Source organism: Centruroides vittatus, unplaced genomic scaffold (assembly GCF_030686945.1).
Source record: "Centruroides vittatus isolate TY-2023 unplaced genomic scaffold, ASM3068694v2 contig_3210, whole genome shotgun sequence".
NCBI classification, from domain to species: domain Eukaryota; kingdom Metazoa; phylum Arthropoda; class Arachnida; order Scorpiones; family Buthidae; genus Centruroides; species Centruroides vittatus.
In genome coordinates, this window is record NW_027122062.1 from 9,130 (window position 1) to 29,955 (window position 20,826).

General features: G+C 25.0%; 2 protein-coding genes across 3 annotated transcripts; one reads left to right on the top strand and one right to left on the bottom strand.

The window, feature by feature from the left end:
* Nucleotides 1-606: 606 nt before the first annotated feature.
* LOC136973562 (putative ankyrin repeat protein RF_0381) lies at nucleotides 607-18,469 on the bottom strand. The gene is made up of 19 exons (XM_067268293.1): nucleotides 18,372-18,469; nucleotides 17,195-17,264; nucleotides 12,114-12,203; nucleotides 11,502-11,642; nucleotides 10,556-10,654; nucleotides 10,339-10,434; nucleotides 8,613-8,696; nucleotides 7,518-7,613; nucleotides 7,318-7,434; nucleotides 6,786-6,905; nucleotides 6,598-6,702; nucleotides 6,461-6,529; nucleotides 5,682-5,780; nucleotides 5,542-5,607; nucleotides 4,190-4,312; nucleotides 1,715-1,828; nucleotides 1,423-1,524; nucleotides 1,263-1,343; nucleotides 607-1,179 (listed from the first exon to the last, which is right to left on the bottom strand). Exons 2-19 carry the CDS (start codon nucleotides 17,207-17,209, stop codon nucleotides 994-996), a joined length of 1,803 nt encoding a protein of 600 aa, XP_067124394.1. The 5' UTR covers nucleotides 17,210-17,264; nucleotides 18,372-18,469; the 3' UTR covers nucleotides 607-993.
* A 280-nt stretch (nucleotides 18,470-18,749) lies between these two features.
* Nucleotides 18,750-20,582, top strand: Naam (Nicotinamide amidase). Of its 2 annotated transcripts, XM_067268285.1 has the most exons (2): nucleotides 18,751-19,038; nucleotides 19,148-20,582. In XM_067268285.1, the coding sequence occupies exon 2, from the start codon at nucleotides 19,294-19,296 to the stop codon at nucleotides 20,146-20,148; it is 855 nt and encodes a 284-aa protein (XP_067124386.1). In that variant the 5' UTR covers nucleotides 18,751-19,038; nucleotides 19,148-19,293; the 3' UTR covers nucleotides 20,149-20,582. The 2 variants fall into 2 exon arrangements, with proteins under 2 accessions (XP_067124385.1, XP_067124386.1); XM_067268284.1 differs by having other exon boundaries at nucleotides 18,750-20,582.
* The last annotated feature ends 244 nt before the right edge of the window (nucleotides 20,583-20,826 follow it).

Below are 20,826 nucleotides of genomic sequence, written 5' to 3' on the forward strand. Positions count from 1 at the left end.
GTACCCTATATCGGTTTATCAGTTACTATTTGACGGATTGAAATAAAACTGTCACCTAGTATCCTAAATATCAACTATAACATATAATTAAGGTGGATTGGAATATAGATGTAGATTAGAGTTAAAAATTGTTCCTTTTGACCATAGCCAGTTTATTTTCGACATTTATTTTTTAAACCGTGTAAAAGCGAAAACGTGTAAAAGAAGTACCGTGTAAAACGAGGAATAGGTGTATTGCACAATGTTCCACAATGTTGTGCAGGTGGAAGGCTCAATTGTGAAGTGGGAGGAAGCTGACATCATAAAACCAGTGCATTCACTGTCATTAGCAATGAACACTGAAAAGTTAGAAATATACAGAAGCAGGATAATGGACAGATGTTTGAATGTCAGGGATGCTGATCAGCATGAAAATACATTGTGAAGAAAAAACTAAGACATACCAATTTATAGATTGCCTTTCTGTCAAAGAAGTAATGTTTTCTGTAAAATTTTTTCATATTTGCTTTTTTGCATTGTTTACTTGTAAAATTTTTATATATTTATTGTGTTTATATTTATTTTTATGTTTTCATCATTTATTATTATTTGATTTTGTGTGGCATTTCTGTTGTTTGTTCTTTTATTCATATTTTGAATTTGTTGGGTTTGAAACTTTATATTCTAATGATAGAATGTAATTCAACACTTGAGAATGGTTTGTAGAACAAGTCAAAATGTTGACGATCAAAAACCATTTTCCTTGGCAAAAATAAGATATTGTATGTGATTATAAATAAATAGGTTTTAATATTTTAATCTCTATATTGCTAAATTGCATAATTTTCTATAATTCCCTTATGGTAAATTATTTACTATATATATCATAATTTGCTATGTATGTTTTGTGCCTTTATATAAACTTTAACAAATCTTATATAAAAAATAATTCATTTAAAAATAATATTTTACTTCAAAAAATATTTGAAAATATAAATATAATAAATAATAAATTTATAAAATAATGCAATATTTAGAATGATTTTCTAGTTCAAACTGATCTTCACTATGTGTATCACAAATATGACAATCTGGAGAAGTAAAATTACAACCATTATTTCCATAATCTGGGTGCATGTATTCTGCTGTGCATTTTTCATCACTAAGCTGCCATGGATCTGGTTCATTTATAATATATTCCTAAATTTAAAAAAAAATTAATTAAAAATTAAAACAATTTTCATTTAAAAAAATAAATTCATTAAGCATTTTTAACATTGTACTTTATTTCTCAGTCGTTGCAGAAGCTTCTCCATTGTCTGTGTACCTGCTTTGTCTTTAAAATCTAGTGGCTCTTTACCATTCTATTGAAATAAAATTTCCTTTTAAATTTTTCATGTTTTTTAATTCAAATTTGAAAATAAAAAGTAATTAATTATTTACTTTATCTAAAACATGCTCTGAACAGCCACAATTCAATAAAAGTTTCCTAATTTCTTCTGCATTGGGAATGGCATATGCATAATGCAAAGCAGTTCGATTATACTGAAAATAAATTATAATATTTTAAACAAATACTACATACATAATATATAATATTGAAAAAACATATTGATACATCAAATTTATTTATTGAAAAAAGTAATAGTCAAAAGTTATTAAGATTTAATTTATAAAAATAATAATTTTTTCCAGTTTTCTAATTAGTATAATTATATTAATTATAAGAACTAACCTGATCAAATAATGTATCAATTGATTGTTGTGGTGGTTTAAGCATCAAAATTGCTTTTACCAAGTGTGGATGATTAAAGAGAACTGCTTTATGCAACATTGGTAAATAATCACCCTTAAAAAGTAAACAATGAAGAAAAAGTAAGAATATTTATTTATATTTTACAATAGTTTCAAATCATGCTTCAATGTAAAATAACAACATATTCATATCTCATAAGTAAAGCAAAAAAATCTATTTATCATATAAACAGTTATGAAAACCATGCAAGTTATAACTATTTATATGATTTTTAGTGCCTAGATGTCCCATTATTAGTTATAAGTTATAACTAAGGCTATGACATTTAGGCATTATGACTTTTATAAGTATTTATACAATTTTACTGCTTAAATGACCTATCTTTTTCATAGAGAACTTTTTAAATTAAAATCATAGTTTTAACATAAAATTTGATAGTTTTGATCCCATAATTTGAAAATTTAACTAGATTGCTTGTTATTAATCATTTACTAATAAGAAAATAATAAATAAAAGTGCTTTGACATGTGGGGTTGAAACAAAACCAATCTATTTTTTACTTGCATCTCCTAATATCAAGATGTTTCTATGCATTTTTGCAAGCATCATTACTCGTAATGAATGTGGTACAACCAGTGCATCATTTCTAAAACTGAAGCCACTAACGACATGAAAATCAGATTTTATATCAAAGAAAATTTGAATGTCCTTACCTACATGTTATTTATTTCTACATCTTATTTGGACCATTCTTCAGTTATTTAATGTTTTAATTTCACTAGTGTGGAATCTTTTCTGTTTCTTTTTTAAAATAACAATATGTTTTGTTTAGTGATTGGAAAATAACAATTTGTAGATTCACATGTAATTCAATTTCAGTGCCATTCATATTAAAGATTTATGATTATCTACTGTTCACAATGTACAATAGCGGCAAATTCTGTTTTTGTTTTCTGATAAAGATTTTACATCTATGAAGTTGTTACTTCATGTTCTCATAGAAGATTTTCCACTAGATATTGGTATATTTCAGTTGAAATTGTTTTTCATTCCTCTAAGATGAATGGAAAAGCTATAACAGTAGCAAAGAATATATCTATTCTCTATTATCATCTTAGATTAAATTGATAGGTTTTGGATAGGCAAGTTTCTGAATACTTAAGCTAATGTAGTGTATATGAAGTGTGCAATGCCATAAGGCTTATGTTTACATCATTTTGATATTCCAGAGAATTTGTAACCTAGTGAGTTTTTTATCATTTTATTGTAAAATTGAAATGAATTCATTCACTAAAAAGATGTTTTTTACCTCTCCTGAAAAGTTTGCTTTTTGGTATTTACATTAAGGAATTGTACACTTCATATATGTTCTTTTTGTTTTTATAATCTATGTGCCAATGCCCTCTGGCTGCTTTACACCATCCAGTTATTCTCGCCGTGAAAGCTGTCTCAAAAGCTCTTCCATTCCGCCACTGACATTCAAATATACAATAGCAATCTTATTGTTTTTTTCACATATAGAATTTTTTAATAAGATACATAATGCAGTTATAATAAAATATTAATTTTAATTAATTCAAAGTACGTTAAAATATGAAACTTTATATTTTAGAAAATACAAGGGAAGGTCATTGGAAGGTGGATGTGGCACTTCCACCGCTTTCAATGATGGCATGCCACTGGTCAACATCTCTTCCACTTACCTGCTAGAATTATTCTTATTACTACTTTCATGAAGTTTCAAAAAAGTATAAACAAATTTAGCTGATATTTTTGTACTCAAAATTATAAAGTTTTTCAGATTTAAAAAGTTTTATCTAGTAATAAGCATATTATATAAAAGTATTGTGTATTCTTATACTGTACAGATGTATTAAGGTTCTTTTGTTTTTAAATGTTAAAATCTAAATTAATACTTATTAATACTAAATTAATAAATTACTTACTAAATTACTACTAAATTATGTATTCCAAAGGTATAATAATTAAAGCAAAAGAAAATTCAAGATTTTTGATGGTATTTCATATTCTCAACTGACTGAAAAAGTACAAGATTCATAAAACTTTATCTGAAAACATAATTTGCAGTCTTACAATTCAATATTTAGTTTAATATTATCATATATATAAAATATTACTTTCTTTGAGAGCAAAATTGCACAATACTCAATACTATCAACTATTTAACACCAACCCTTGGAGACACCCCACAGGAATTGATGTTAAAAATGAATTTACTGTATTTTCCTAAAATTTAAATATTGACTAAATTAGCTTTTGTGTAATATTACTAAAATGCACATGTATTAGTATCTGTATTAAAATTATTATATCTATTTAAACTTAAAATAAATTCAGTAAATTAACTTTAAATTTGACTTATGACAAGTCTGATTTACTTTTCTTTACTAACTTTATCTTTTAAAATTTTACAGCATTTTTTGAAATACTTACTACTGATCTCCCATCCCATGATAAACAACAGTTGAAGACATCATTATTTGGAAGAACACACAAATTATTAAAGGCAACAGAATCACCTTTCTCCACAGCTTCTGATAGTAACTGAATTTGTTTCTAAAATAAAAATAACAATTTATGGCATCATTTTTGTTAAAATTATTTATTGTTATTGTTATTTATTACATATAAATGGTTAACATAATAATTTCCTTAAAAAATATCACTAAAATATGCAGTTAATTGACTTTAGATTAAATACTAAATTACATATTAAACTGTAATATATAATAATTAAAAAATTTTATTCTTTTCCAATCATACATTAAAAAAAGAGTAAATATTTCTTGGAATACAAATGTTTATTTAAAAGATAAAATATTTAATTTTAATATAAAAATATATTAAAATTAAATACTCCAATAAAAAAACAAGAATTGATGATAGATGGCTAAGTGGCCAAGGTAGTTAAGGAATCAGATTGCTGCTCTGGGGAACTTGAAAACAAATCCAGGCAGAAAAACCCCAAAATTTTTCACAGATAGTATGGTCCAAATATGTTGGGCTCCATTTCTCACCATCCAATCACCCCATTGTGGACTTTGCCAGACCCATAATGAGTAAGGAAGAAAAGGCCCTCTTATGGCCCAAAGAGTGGAAAGAGCAAAAAGAAAAAATAGAATGGATAAAACAAAAATTCAAAGAATGTAACAGAATAACAATGTCATATATTATTCCATATGAAAAATATATAAAAATTTAACTATTTTATTGATAATTTTTCAATTAAATAATAAAACTCCAACTAAATAATTAACATTTACTACTAAGATCATTAATATCAGAAATCTGAATTAGCTAATATAAGAAGTACAGATAGATTCTTTAACAGATAAAAATGCATAACAACAATCTTTTGTATGCTAATTTAAAGATTATGGCAAGAACGCAAAACAAAATGTTCATTAATATAATGCTGTAATAGATCATCACTAATAATTTTAATGTCATCTGCATGTGCAACTGGTACAGAGATGGAAAATTAAGTTGATATAAGTCTACAAAAAATCTACTAAAAATGGTATTCAGTACAGACCTCTTTGGTATTTCAGAAATAGGTAAGAAGTGAATAAATTCTGTATCAAAATGCAAGGGAATATTAATCAAACATATGATTAAACTCAAAATGAAAACATAGGATAGCTATTTATTTTCAAATTCCATAAGATAATCTGAATATTAATTATATTTATAATGTTTTACCTAATTTTTAAAAATTTTAAATTAAAATTCATTTTTACACTGTAAACAAATAATAAATTTAATATTTAAAAAAAAAAAAATACCTGATAAGATGGCAGTTGTATTACAAATTCATCATTTGAAAGATATTCCGTTATACTATTACCATACTGTAAGAAATGTTTTTTATAATTAAAATCAATATGAAAAATTAAATATATAATACATCATATTTTAATCTTACTTGGCATTTTATTTCTAACAATGGCTGATAACCATGTAATGCTAAAATCTGTCTTTGATTTGGATAAGTTTTGGGCTCTAAAATCCATAATGCAACATTCTGTAAATATTTTTAGTTTAATTAAATTAATATAAGCTTAAGAGCTTAATATATTAATATCATAATGCCTATATAATTCTTATTCTGACAAAGCAAGTTTGTGATGGGAGAAGGAAAGAAAAATGATAACAATCAAATTACTTAAAGCATTAACATTAATAATTATGTTAAAATCTCCTAACACATTAAATTTTGAAAATCTATTAATACTTTGAATATTTATTTTTAAAATATTGTATTTAACAAATTTCTTCCATAGCTTGAATTTAAAAGTTGAACTTGTTGGAATTTTTAACAATTAAAAAACGATAATTAAATTTAATAGGAATTTAAATAATTTAATTTATTTATCTCTTTTTTTAAAAAAATTAAAAGTGTTTAAACAGTAACACAAAAAAAGAATTAGAAAATTTAAATAAAAATAACATTAAAAAATTTAAATACACTAACACAACTGAAAAGAAAACAGTTTGCTCTCTATTATATTAATTTAAAAAAACAGTACAAAATATATAATGATAATCTTAATTGCAAGGTTCACGGATATTTAAAAGAAGTGTTTGAATGGAAAAACGTGATTTTCCAGATAATAAGGAAAAAAAAAACAATTCGTTGTTTTAGTGTATTTAATTTATAAATCAAAATAGTAACTGAATAAAAATTTAAAATTTTAAACTTACTTTATCAATATTATTTACATAGTTTGTTTTATTGGACTTCAATGCTAAATCTCTTACAGTTTCATTAAACTGAAATTAAAATGATAAAGTCAGTAAATCAATATTTTATCAATATAATAATATATAACATTACTAACCATATTTCTTTTTGAAATAAGAATAGCTCCACCTCTGTCAATCAATAAATTAAAAACTTCTAATAAAACATTTTCTTCTAAAGCTACTTCTAAAACTGTCTTTCCCTATTTTATTTTAATTAAATAAAAAATAATTAATAATCTTATTAAAAATTCTCATTTTATTTTAATTGACATATGTAAATTACCTTATATAATAATCTTGATAATAATTCTTCTTGGAGAGGTTTGTGTTGTGGAAGCAAAGCTTCAATTATATCAATTGAAGTGTCTGATTTTAAGGCAGCAAAAAATACAGGCATATCAAACTAAAATAATACATAATTACTTATTACATACATATTATATTTGTAATAAAAACAAAAATTACAGTAGAGCATCGATTATCCGACCCCCGATTATCCGACTCATCGGTTAACCGACCGCGTTCTAGTCAGCTAATTCAAATGTCTGCTAGTGATGTGGCGCTACAATATTTGGTTATGTCTTGGCTACTTTAATATTATTTTTGTTAAATTTTTGCATGTTTTAGCTGGCAGCACTGGCTCGACCATGAAAGGGAGGCTAGTATTTAAACCAGGCCTAATACACTATACTAATAATGTATTTTTTCATACTTTTTGGTTATCCGACTTTTCAGTTATCCGACCAACCCCAGTCCCCAATTAAGTCGGATAATCGATGCTCTACTGTAATTAAATCTTTTACAAACAAACATACTCCTTCATTATCTCTCATAACAGTATAAATATGGCAGCCTTTCTCAATGAACAATTTTACCATTTCTGCATCTCTTTGTTGTAGAACAAAATATAATATAGGAGCACCATTGTGACTCTGTAAAACATCATCATAATTTATCATAACTTGATAATTATAAAATTAGTTTCATTATTATACATTTTGAATAATAATTTTACCATATTTCTAAGATCAAGCAGTAAATTATTTAGAGAAGTTTCCATTAGACACTTTACTTTCTCAATATCATAAGCTAAAATGTGATATATTAATTTCTGAAATGAAAAAAAATAAAAAGATTCAATACTTATTGAAAATTGTAATAACTTTATTTTACAATGTCAAAAAATTTTGGACAGTAAAAATAATAATAACATTTCAACACTAAAATAAACTCAAATGTCATTGTAATAGTATTAATAAAAAAATATATTGTTGTTGTTTGTGATTAGATTCATCCAACCAGATTTACTTCTTTGTAATATGTTTTTATTATTGAGATAGAAACATATTACAGTGAAAGCATATTGAGATAAAAATATATTACAGTGAAAATATCCCCAGCTTCTCCCCTCAAGGGGGAGGAGCTGGGGATATTTTTGCCCAGATCTGAAAGATAATTTAGGGGCCCATAAAGGTTCCTACAACAATAAATTAACGCTATTTTTACTAACAAAAAAAGAAAATCTTTAAGATTATCTTTATTAATATTAATTTAGTCTATCAGATTGTTCATTTGTTTTTATTTTTGTTTGAATTTAAATAAGATTGAAATGAATTTAAATAAGATTGATTTATCTTTTTTCCTTCTTCAAAGTAGGTTTTTGTCATTTTTATTCTGTTTTGTTAGATTTTCTTTTCTCTTATTATAATTTATTTAATACTTTCTGATAAACATGACAATGATAGGCTAAAATAACCAAACTCTAATATGGTTTACATTTTAAGGTATGTTGTTACTTTTACTTAAGGACAAAAAGGAACAACAAACCCATCTGCTATTTTTTTTTTTTTTTAACTCTTTCCACCCTGTGGGCACTAAGAGGGCCTCATTTAGCAAGCCCATTATGGGTTCGACCAGGCCCACAATGAGGCAGCCGGGTGGTGAGGGACAATACATCCAGTTGGATCACCCCTCGAAAAATTCCTGGGGATTTTTTTGACCTGTCCGAATTCAATCCCGGGTCCCCCAAAGTGGTAGGCTGCCACCTTAAAGAAAGCATTTTTTTACATTTAATAAGTAATACAGAAATATAAAATAAATAATTACTCACCATTGTGGGATGAATACTAAATATTAAACCAATTATTTCTTCATTTCTTGTTTCTATTGCTAACTGTTGTAAAGTTTTACCATCCTACAATATTTAATAAAATAATGTTATAACATAGTTATATAATATAAAACAATTGCACAAAGCTAAAATAAATAATTCTATGTACTTTCGTCAAATCAGTTTTTACACCATAAATTTATTAATCTTCTTACATCAGTAATAGAATTTGATTCAACTGCTCTCCATAATCCAGGCTATTTAATAAATAATAATAACATTAAAAAAAATTTTTGTTAAATTAACATCTAATTATTTCTTAATAATTTTTTAAATTTTATATAACATGAAAATTTAGCTACAACTGAAATTTTATTTAAAATAGTAACAAAATAATTAATAAATAATGTAATATATATTGATACATATTAATTTTAATATTTTAATTAGATTTCTTTAAATAATTTAATTATTATTAAACTTCTTATCTCTTTGTTATAATTTTTAAAGTGTAAAATTAAACAATTTTTAATAAGTTTTTAACATATACTATCAAAAATTTCTTAACTAATATATTTAAAAAATAAGAATTTGTAAACATGCAGAAAATTTCAAAAAATTCACAAAAATATAAGAAGAATTTTAATAAAACTAAATTTTTAACAAATTTAAAAGTAAGTTACTATTTATTATAATATAATATGCATTTTAATTAAACAGATACAAAAAACCTGATAAAAAATCAAAAGAATCTTGTTTAAAATCATCTTAAACTATAATTAAATCATCTACATTCATAACATTTCTTAAATTTCCACATATTAAATTAAAATTTGCCAATAAATAAAATTTTCCACTTTCTAATTTGATAATTTATAATTATAAAAATAAAATGTAAAATAAGTTATTACAGTAGTGAACCGAAAATCAGAATCAATTGGGGACTGGGGTTGTTCAGATTAGGGATTTGTTCCGATTACCCATTATGTACAAAGAAATATATTAACCTGTCTGATGTTCAAATTTTTCTCCGTTGCGTGTCGCTTCATGTTGAATTTTCGTCGATTTTAAGCCTAACGAAAATTTTTATAATAATAATCGAGGCTATCGTATCGTTTAAAATTATTTCTGCATTTTGTACAAACAAAATAAATATATTGAAGAATATAAAAACATGAAAATTATACTTTAGAAGTAAATTTAGTATCAAAAATGTTCGATTCAGCACGACACAGTCCGACTGAAAATCGTGCCGATTACCAGCGATTCCGATTACCGGGGTTCCGATTTACGAGTCTCTACTGTAAATATATTAGTTTTTTAATATCACAGTTATGATTTCCATAAGCAATAATATATTTATATAAAATTTACAGTTGCAAAAATTTTAAAAAAAATTTATTGTTACTGTTGTTGACTTGGATGACTTTATTTTATACCTACATATTCTTTTACGTTTTAAAGTGTTTAAAATATTTATAATAAAATTAATTAGTTAAAACTGCTTATATGTAGTATTTCTGGTTGTAATAAGAATCATTTCAATTTATAAAAAATAAAATTTGTTATAAATTTTCTAATTTTTTCATTTTTTTTTTAATATTTTGGATAAAACTGTAAAACTTCACATTTATCTGAATACTGTATTTTAAAAAAATTGTAAAAAATTTATTTTATTATATAAAAAATCATTTTATAAAATTTGATATAAAATATATGATCTTACCTGATATGTTTTAAAAATATTAATAATTTTCTTAACATTTTTATTATTAGAAGACTTTTCAAGACTTAATACTTTCTCAAAAATATTAATACCATCCTGAAAAATGTATGTTCTTTGCTCTTGTAATTTTAAAAAAATACAGACAATGAGTTTCACATGCAACATGCAAAATAATGAAATCAATAACGCATCTATAAATAAATATAAATGAAATTACCAATGTTTTAGCAAACATATCAGCTCCACACTGCAAAAGGATCTCGCACATGGTGATATCCAAATGGGTTAAGGCTAACTCCAAACATGTTTGATTATGCTGAAAAATTTAAAATAAATAAATAATATTTGAAAATTAATATAAATTACATATTTTATATAAACAGAAAATTCAATGTTAATAAAAATTAAATTATATAATTATAATAATAATAAAAAACAGAAAACAAATTCTCAACAGCATCATGGAGTTACATATATAATAAGGTAAATTGCTACTTGACGCATTTGAAACATAACAATTATTTTTATAGTTATGACTTAATTAAAATTATTTATATATATTTTAAATAAACTTATAATTTAATTATCCTATAACTATTACATTAAATACAGAATTGAAATCAATTTAAAAACAACAAATTAAGTACGTCATATAAGCATTAAGATAAAAAATATTATTTGAAATATTCTATGATAAAAGTCGTTAATTTTAATCCAATAATGAAGCAGAAACAGATAACTTCTAAAATCAAAATCATTCCCACTTTTCCAGCAAATGAGTTTAATCATTAATTAATTAAATAAATTTCAGGTTTCAATTTGTAATTTCAGCTATGAAATCTGAAATTACAAATTGAAATGTTTCAAATATTCAATGATGCTATTTACAAAATTTTAAAAATATATAAATTTTATGTACCAAAAAATATATTTTAAAATGTATTCTATATTTTAACGAAAAGAAAAACAAATAAAATAAAATAAAATTATAAGTAAACCTGAGGCAGGTTTATTAAATAAACCTAAAATGTTTGTATGTTTGTTTAATAATTAAATCCATTTGCTGAAAAAATGTGAATGGTTTTGATTTTAGAAGTAATATTAAAAATATATATATAATTTTCTAAAATGTAATAATTATTGTTTTTCATTGAAAAACTAACCTTGTTTCTTAATTCCAAATTCAAACCAGCATTAGAAATCATATATATTATTTTTTGTCTATCTGATGACTTTTTCTTTAATTTTTCTTTTCTCTCTAATTGTTTTGAAGATATCATTAAGTGAAGAATATTTTGGTTTTCCTAAAATATAATAAATATTTAAAATTATCATTTTCTTTCTATAGCTTTCTAATTACATGCTATCATAATATTATTTAAACAGATTAATTTCTGTAAAGCATATCGGTTCATAAATATTTTTATGCATTGATTATTAAAATGAATCAATTCAAAATTACCTTCTAAAAACAACATTCTTAATATATCTACATACTAACATGCACATACAATTGTTGATTAGTATGTTATAATAAAAAAAACTCAAAACAAAAAGAGTACTTCTCTGAAAATATATTATAGGTTTCAGTTAATTTGTAATAATAAGCTAATAATGTAAAAAAATAATAATTTCATAAAAATAGTGACAAAAAGTATTACAATAATTTTTAAGTTAAGACAAAATAAGTAGTTCAGAAATAATGTCATAAATATGCTAATAATTATAAATAAGTTATTAGTTTAATAAAATATTATAAATTTACAATTCCTTGCCTGGTTCATGCAATTAATTGAACTGCCATCATCTAATAATCTTCTAACTTCTTTTACATCTTCATTTAGAACTGCATTAAGTAAAGCATCCTTTAAAAAAATAAATATTTTAAACTGTAAAGTTTTTTGGTGTTTAAAAAAATGACATTTGTAAAACACACTTTAAATTACTCTTTCATGTTTTAATTAATATATATATATATTTTATTTATAAATTTATACATTATTTACTTATTTTGTTTAGAAATAGCATTTAAAATAAAATACATCAGATGTCATTTTCAATGACAGAATTAGTTATTATATAGCAACCAATCACTGAATATGGCTAACAGAATGAATCCTGGCATTTTATCAAGGTCAAATTCAGTAGGTTATTTACAATTTATTTATCTATAGAAAACTATGCATAAGCTAAATGCTATGTCAATTTATTTTGTAAACACTGTTTCTAGTTTTCTAATTTAGTTATTGTTTTCATTGTTTACCACCAGTATTTTAAAGATAACAAATAAAATCCATCTTATCTTTAATGATTTATACATATTTAAATAATTATAAACATGCATAAATCAACAGAAATATTTTAGAAACACTCAAACTATTTCCTTATTTAAATATACTATAAATAATATGTAAAATCTTAATAAACATTTTGTTAAAAAATACAGTATAATGGTATATATAATAAATATGTAACATATCTACATATACAAATATATAAGTATACATGCATGTAAAATGAAAATAAAACTATAAATAAATATTACATATACAATTTATATATATATATATATATAATTATGTAATTATACAATGTACCGTATATATATATATATATATACATTATAATTTTAAAAATATATAGCATTCTCTTAAAAAGTTAAAGCATATTTTAAATTTATTATTCAATTACTATTATTAACAATAACAAAATATCATTTACAGATAAAATATTCTAAAAAATAAAAATTGTACTTTGGAAAGATTTATTTATTTTGATTCAGGAGGAGTTAGACCAGAAGTGATAAGATATTACCAAAAACAGTAATATATATATTAAGATTGTATTGTGTTTAAATTTTATATATTTTTAAACTCTATATGTGTGTATATATATATATGGAATATCCTTTAAATAACATAAAATATAATCTATCATTTTATATTAATATTTTTATACAAATATATTTAACATTTATTTTATTTTAACTAAAAGTAGAAATAATAATCATCATAGAGAGTTTAATAACATAAAAAATAATACAATACAAATTAGCAATACAAAAAGAGAACAATTTCTCTGTTATGGGGGGAATAATACAAGTGGTTCGAAGGATTACAAATTAGCAAGTCTAAAGTACAAAGATACAAAGATAAGTCATAAACACTGTAAACAACGATTTTATGATTGCATACATAATGTTTCATCTATAATTACAAAGACAATGAATACAATAACAATCATTAATTTTGATGTTTCAAATAGTACTTTTCGGAGATTTTAACAAAATAATTGTATATTTTGTAAAGATTCGTTTTACTGAGATTATTTAAATTAAGTTGGAAGTCGAGTAATGAATTATAATTGCATATTTGAGGTATTTTATAATAGTCACGCAAGCTATGAAGTTCTTGACAATTGTGAATTAGATGATATAATGAAAATTCTTCAGAATTACATAAAGGGCAATAAGATCTTGCTAAATCAATATAAATATTAATAAAAAAAGTATATTTATTTAAACGAAATTGAATTATTAATCGTTTTACATTTAAACTAACTAGTTGTGACATATAAGGTTGTGAAGACGGAATTTGTAATAAATCAATATACCATGGGTGATAAGTACTTTGGTATAGTGAATTTTGATCTTTGTTTATTGCCTGGGAAATTGCGGAGTTTATTAAAAGTGAATATCCAAATTTCCAATCATTAATGTTATCTTTAAATAATGACTCCGATACACCAAAACTATTTAGGATTTGGCTTAATTTGTAATGCCATAGATGCTTAAATTTCTGATTTTTACTTTGATTAATATTTTGTTGGTGTAAATATATTATAGTATTATCATTTTTAAATTTGATTCTGTAGTAAAATTTTATTAAACGTTTCAGTAAGAACGGGAAGAACCAAATTCGGTTTACTTCATGCCGCAAAGCATATCCTGGAATAGTTCTTTCCAGATGAAATAATCTGCGTAAATAATAGACGTGAAGATATTCCAATTTATAAATATAATCTAAACTCCATATTGGACTTGCATAATATATTATGGGTATGATAGTTGAGTTAAATAGTTTAATATGAATTTTCAAATTAGTAGTTTTCAACTTGGAACATACAAATAGTAGATTATCTATGGCTTGCTTTGCTTTGATTTTTATTTTATTAAAATGTGCTTTAAAGGATAGGTTCCAATCAAATTTGACTCCCAAATAGTCTATTTCATTTACAGTTTGTAAAAGAGTATTTTCATGATATATTTTAGTGTTATTTTCAGATATTTTGCAATTATTACGGAATATTATGACTTTCGTTTTGGTCGAATTTATTGTTAAATATAGTGATTGAAGAAATTTATTAAGTTGATTAATTTTCCTTTGTAATGAAATCTTTGTTGGAGCCAGAAGCACAAGATCATCCGCAAAAAGAATATAATGAAAGATTCTATTTCCTATTTCAATTCCATCAGTTGATTCAGTAAAAAGGCGATCAATACCTATGAGATAGAAGTTGAATAAATAAGGAGAGAGAGGATCACCTTGAAGAATTCCATGGGATAAAGTTAAAGTTTGAGAGATATTATTGCCTTGTTTTATCTTGATATTATAGTTTGAGTATAGTTTAAGAATTGCTGAAGTAAATCGGGAACTTGCACCACAGGATTTCAGATTATGCACCAACAGAGGAACGTATATTGAGTCAAATGCTTTTTGTATATCAATGAAGGAAGCATATATTTTCCTATGTTTTTTTAATAGATAAAGTTGAACTATCATTAATAAGGTAAAAATTGCAAATTCGGTTCCTTTATTTACAGTAAATGCATATTGAAATTCGGCTTCTAATTCCATAGTTTTAGTCCATAGCTTAAATTTGTTTGCAAGGAGTGAGGTAAAACATTTCCTTATAGTAGATAACAATGCTATCGGTCTGTAATTGCTAGGAGAGGAATGATCGCCCTTTTTATAGATCATCGTAAGAATGGCTGAGATCCAGAAATCGGGATAGGAAGCAGATTTGTACATACTATTAAATAAATTTAATATTTTTAGTCTAGAATTGTGTGATAATATTTTTAGGAAATCAGTTGGAATATTGTCATTTCCTGGAGTTATTTTACTTTTTGTTTTTTTAATGACATTATTCAATTCAGTAATAGTAAAGTCAGAATCTAAAATTTCGTTGTAAACTTCTAAACTTGTATTTAACGATAATTCCATGTGAATTTGTGGAAATCTTTGATAAAACTGCTTCCGGGTATTAAAGTCTATTGTGATAGAACTTCCGATTAACTTAGGCCGAAATCTTCGTATTGTATTCCAAAACAGTTTACCATCTTTATTATTTTTAATTAGGTTTAGTTCAATTTTGCGAAGATAGTTTGATTTTTTAGTTTTAAGTAGATTGTTATAGGATCGTTTAGCTTTTTTATAGTTTTCAAAATTATCATCATTAGGATTTTGCCTAAATTTATTTAATTCCTCTTGTTTTTTCGTTCTCATTCTGTAACAGTCAGAGTCAAACCACATTTCTTTAGCTTTATTTTGAAGGTTACTTCTATTTTTATTAAGGAATATGTAGTCGTTTAAAATTGTCATCATTAGCTTGTATATCTTTATATTATTAGTATCCGTTATTTCCGGGATGGTAAGCATATGATTATCAATCTCAGTTCGATAATTTGACATTTTGTAATTTATTTTTGGGCTATTTATATATTGATTACTACTCTTCTTTAATGAGGTTAATAAAAATTTTGCTATTGTAGGGAAGTGGTCAGATGTATCAAATGAAGTTATCATGAATTCCATACAGCGGTCCAGCAATAGATCAGAACATATTGTATAGTCAATAGTGGATTTACCAGTATTGGTTAAGCAGGTATATTCCGCAGGAAAATCTGATTTAATGCGTCCGTTCAGTATAAATAATTTGTATTCAGTTATAAATTCTATTAGTCTTTTCCCCATATTGTTGGTCTGTTTGTCCTTGGATTTTCGGTAATTATGAATTAAATGATTAGAACCCTTATATTTAGTATCCATCAATTCTCCAATTCTGGAGTTGAAGTCTCCTAGTACAATAATATAAGGAGTTATATGGTACCACGTATCAATCATTTTGAAAATTTCATTAATTGAAGTTAGATCACCAGGCGGCACATAAGTTAGCATTATCATCAATAAATTATTATTCTTATTTAATACTTTGATTTTGTTTATTGAAATGAGAAGTAAAATATAATTAATAGATTTTTTAACTTGAATTATTGTACCATAGTCTTTTTCTATCAACATGCAAAGACCTCCTTTTGGGCGACCTGAACCTGCTGATTTACTTGCTAAAGTGGTTACTACCGTAAAATTATTAAAATTAGATATATAGAAGTTGTCAGTCGTAATCCAAGTTTCTGTCATAGCAAAAATGAACGGTTTATATTTAGCCAGCATAAATTTAACAAATGAAGTTTTAAAGTAGAAATAATAATAATAATCAATGACTATTTGAAATTAAAATTAACAAGAAATAAATTATAAATTACATTTTAAATAAAATAATAATTTGATGGATAATTAGAAAACAACAAGTTAGAGCAATTGAAAGATTTTCATAACTTCATCTTGACTGTTCAAAACTTATTTTATCACATTTTGTGAATTTATAAATTGATTCTCAAATGAATATAACAGGAAAATTTGATTTCTAACTTATTAATAAAGTAATATTAATTAAAATTTTGAAAAGAAAATTATCAGAAAAAAAGAAATTTAAAATAAAAATCTGAACTCAAACACATTACAATCTCTGAATGATTTCAATACAATAAATAAATACATAATTAAATCCTCACCATTTCTTCAGGCATTTTCAGGGTAAAATTCAAATTTTCTTAAATCTCACCATAACAGTATAAAAATTAACTGAAATAAAATTTTCAACAAAAATATAATTCTAAGCTGAAAACATTTCTGACTTTTATATTAAATTAGTAAACTAATTGATTAAAAATTTAATGTTCTATATTTCTTTAAATGATAAGCAACTTATTCCTAAAGATAATGCTTCACCTCATTGCTTATCTGATATACAGAACAGCATCTCATCTAAATTATATCTAGTTAATTAAATTATAAACACTTTTTTCCAAACAACTCTGAAAAAGTACCAACCTTCTCATTAAGAGCTTGAATTGTACTGGAAATTTATATATATATAATTCTTTTTAATATATAATTATCATTTGAGAGGGCTTATTAATTTTAGTTAGGTAATGTATGTAACTTGACATTTATATATTTTCACATTATTACAATATATATCCAGTTAGGATAAGCAGGAAGAAAATAATAAACAACTGATTCTTAATGTCTGTTTCTTTAGTACTGTATATATATTTGTTTAATTTTACTTTTCTTTACAAAATATTCTAATTAAATGTTTAGGATGTAAAACAGAAACACTAATATTTTTCATATGTTCAGATCTAGAATTTTATCTTTACAACAGCTTTAATTAGAAAATATTAGACAATAAAATAATGTAATAGATAGAAGTACTGTATAATATTCTAAATGTAAAAAATAATCTCACCAACACATTCCACACATCTATTTCTGAATTAGAATAACTTTTTAATGTGAAAAAAAGTCTATCGCAGCATTATACATGTTCCTAAGAAAATTATATTCCTATTTCAATGTAATCCTCATTTAAAATGTATATAATATAAGAATATTATATAGACTCTACTTTTCTTTTTCCAATATTTTTTGAAAACTTATAAATCTATAGACTGAAAAAAATTCTAGATGTTTATCTGCTATAATTTTATATAAAAGAACAAATGAAGAGCATATGTAGGAGTGAAATTCTAAAATTTTAATATTGATTCAGCATTTATGTATTCTAAATATGTCTCATGTACTGGTATATTGTAGATATGTAACACGAGTTAACGGATATTTAAGTACGAATTTGTAAATATAATCGGGTAGAGTATAAATAATTCGAAGAATTAAAAAAATTACCATAATATTCCACGAAAATGCTCAAAAATAATTTTTTTAAATGAGCACGTTGACAAGGAAATTGACATTTTTCTTCTAAAACAAAAATAATATCGCCATCTATCGTTAATAGCAATTATTATTTTTTCTTGTTTCTTTAATTAACTTTCGTGTATTTTTTTGTTAACGTTATTATTATTCTAATTATCGATTACGAAATTAATATTTAAGAGACGTTTCTCATCGTTTTATTAAAAAAATGGTTACGTAAATAGACAGGGAAGACGACGGCACGCGCCTTTAGGGTAAATTCCGCAATCTTACGTAAGAAATGGTTAAAATTCTACCTTAATTAAAATGATTTTTTGATAATCTGTCAATAAAACGGCCATTTTTTTAATTTTTTCGCTCATAATTAGAGTTTAGTTAATAATAACAACACTTTAGTTACATTCTTTAAAATTTTATAGGCTAACAAATTTTTAAATGAATATTTTATGATCGTTTCTAATAAAGGATCGAGGCCACGTGACTAAGTGACCACGTGACGAAAACGAATGATTTTGTAGCACGTGTTGTCTTCAATAAAGGAAAAAAAAACGCAAAACCCTTGTGGTGACTTGCATGTATTTAGCCGCTGAACTAAAGATGTTTCCGTGGTAACAGGAACTAGTTTTGAAAGCGATAGGTAGGTGTATTGTGTTAGTTTATTATTGAATAGTTGCTTCTTTGGAGTTCGGTAAAACGGCTGAACATGACTGATATTAGTAACTACTTTTCTTCTCTATTAAACGAAGATATTAACGGCGAAGATGTAGAACATAATTGCTATCGACGTTTCGCAAAAAATACTGATCAAGGATTGAATTTAAAAGAATTCGAAGAGCTGACACGTCATTTGTTTTGTAATAAAAATGGTCAAAGTTATTCCGTTCTTCCCAGAATGCTGGCCGACATGTTTTACATTTTCGACGCGAATAAAGACGGAAGAATCGATAAAGAAGAGTTTAAATATGCGTGGAAGAATTGGATTAAAGTCATCTTGAAACCAGTAAGTGCTCTTATAGTTATAGACGTCCAAAACGATTTTATAAAGGGTAGCCTTTCCATCAAAAATTGCCCAGCAAACCATAACGGGGAGGATATCATCCCCGTCATCAACCATCTAATCGATAGTATCGATTTCAACGTGATCATTTATTCGTTGGATTGGCATCCCGATGATCACGTGTCTTTCATAGAAAACATAAGCAAGAGGAAAGTGGACTGTAGTAGTTTAGTTACAGGTGAGAAGGCCAAAACATTCGATACGGTTATCTTCGAAGGAACTCCAAAAATCGAGCAGAAACTATGGCCTAAACATTGCGTGCAGAATACATGGGGTGCCGAATTCCATCCGGATCTTAAAATCACCGAAAATGCGGTTATAGTACATAAAGGTACCAACTCCAATATCGATAGTTATTCGGCTTTCTGGGATAATCAAAAATTATCGTCGACTAATCTGGATACGGAATTGCGTGACAGAGGTGTTACCGACGTTTTTATTTGTGGTTTGGCCTACGATTATTGCGTTGGATCTACTACTTTGCATGCTTTGGAACTTGGTTACCGTACGTTCCTCGTCGACGATGCTAGCCGTGGTGTAGATAATAAAACCATTAAAATCATGAAAGACAAAATTATAGATATGAAAGGTATTATAATTAATTCCGATCAAATCAGAAATTTAATCGAAGGAAAAGATCGTAGACCAGAACTTGGATACAGAACGGCAATGTTATTAGCTAGAAAATAAACTTCCTTTTCACTAATTAATGATACACCGTATATAAATAGATTAGTTACAAAAATAGACAGGTTTAGTCTTGGATAAACACCCATCGAACAATTATTTTAAATATTAAAAAATTTACAACACAAAATATGGATTTCAACATGCATAAAAATCTAATAAATCAATATTTACAAAAAGTTCTAGATGTCCTGATTAAGGGATTTTATTTTGCCTGAATCATGTTTTGTGTTTATTGACTCTATATATTGGAATTCAGTTTTTTTGGAATCGTAAAACCATTGTATCCTTGAACTGTATCGATCCGACATTAACAGTTGTTTTATTAATGAATATATGTTGGCATTTGCAGAAAAAATATAGCCTTAATATAAATTTTAAACATTATGTAAGCAGAAGTATAGAATATAATTAAATAAAAGATAATTAATTTATAATTTTCTCGATTGTAGATAATTTTTTAATCAACAAATAAATATTTTTATTGATTATAACTGTGACTCGATTTATGACAAATTTATAATACAACAATGATTATTATTTTTCGTTGATAAATTGTGCGAAATTTTTAATCTCCACGAAATATAAATTTTGGTAAACCATTTAGGTTAATGTTACTTTAGGTGCCAAGATGGCGGCTCGTCTCTGATTCCAGCAAGGAAACAATGGGACGCACGTTCT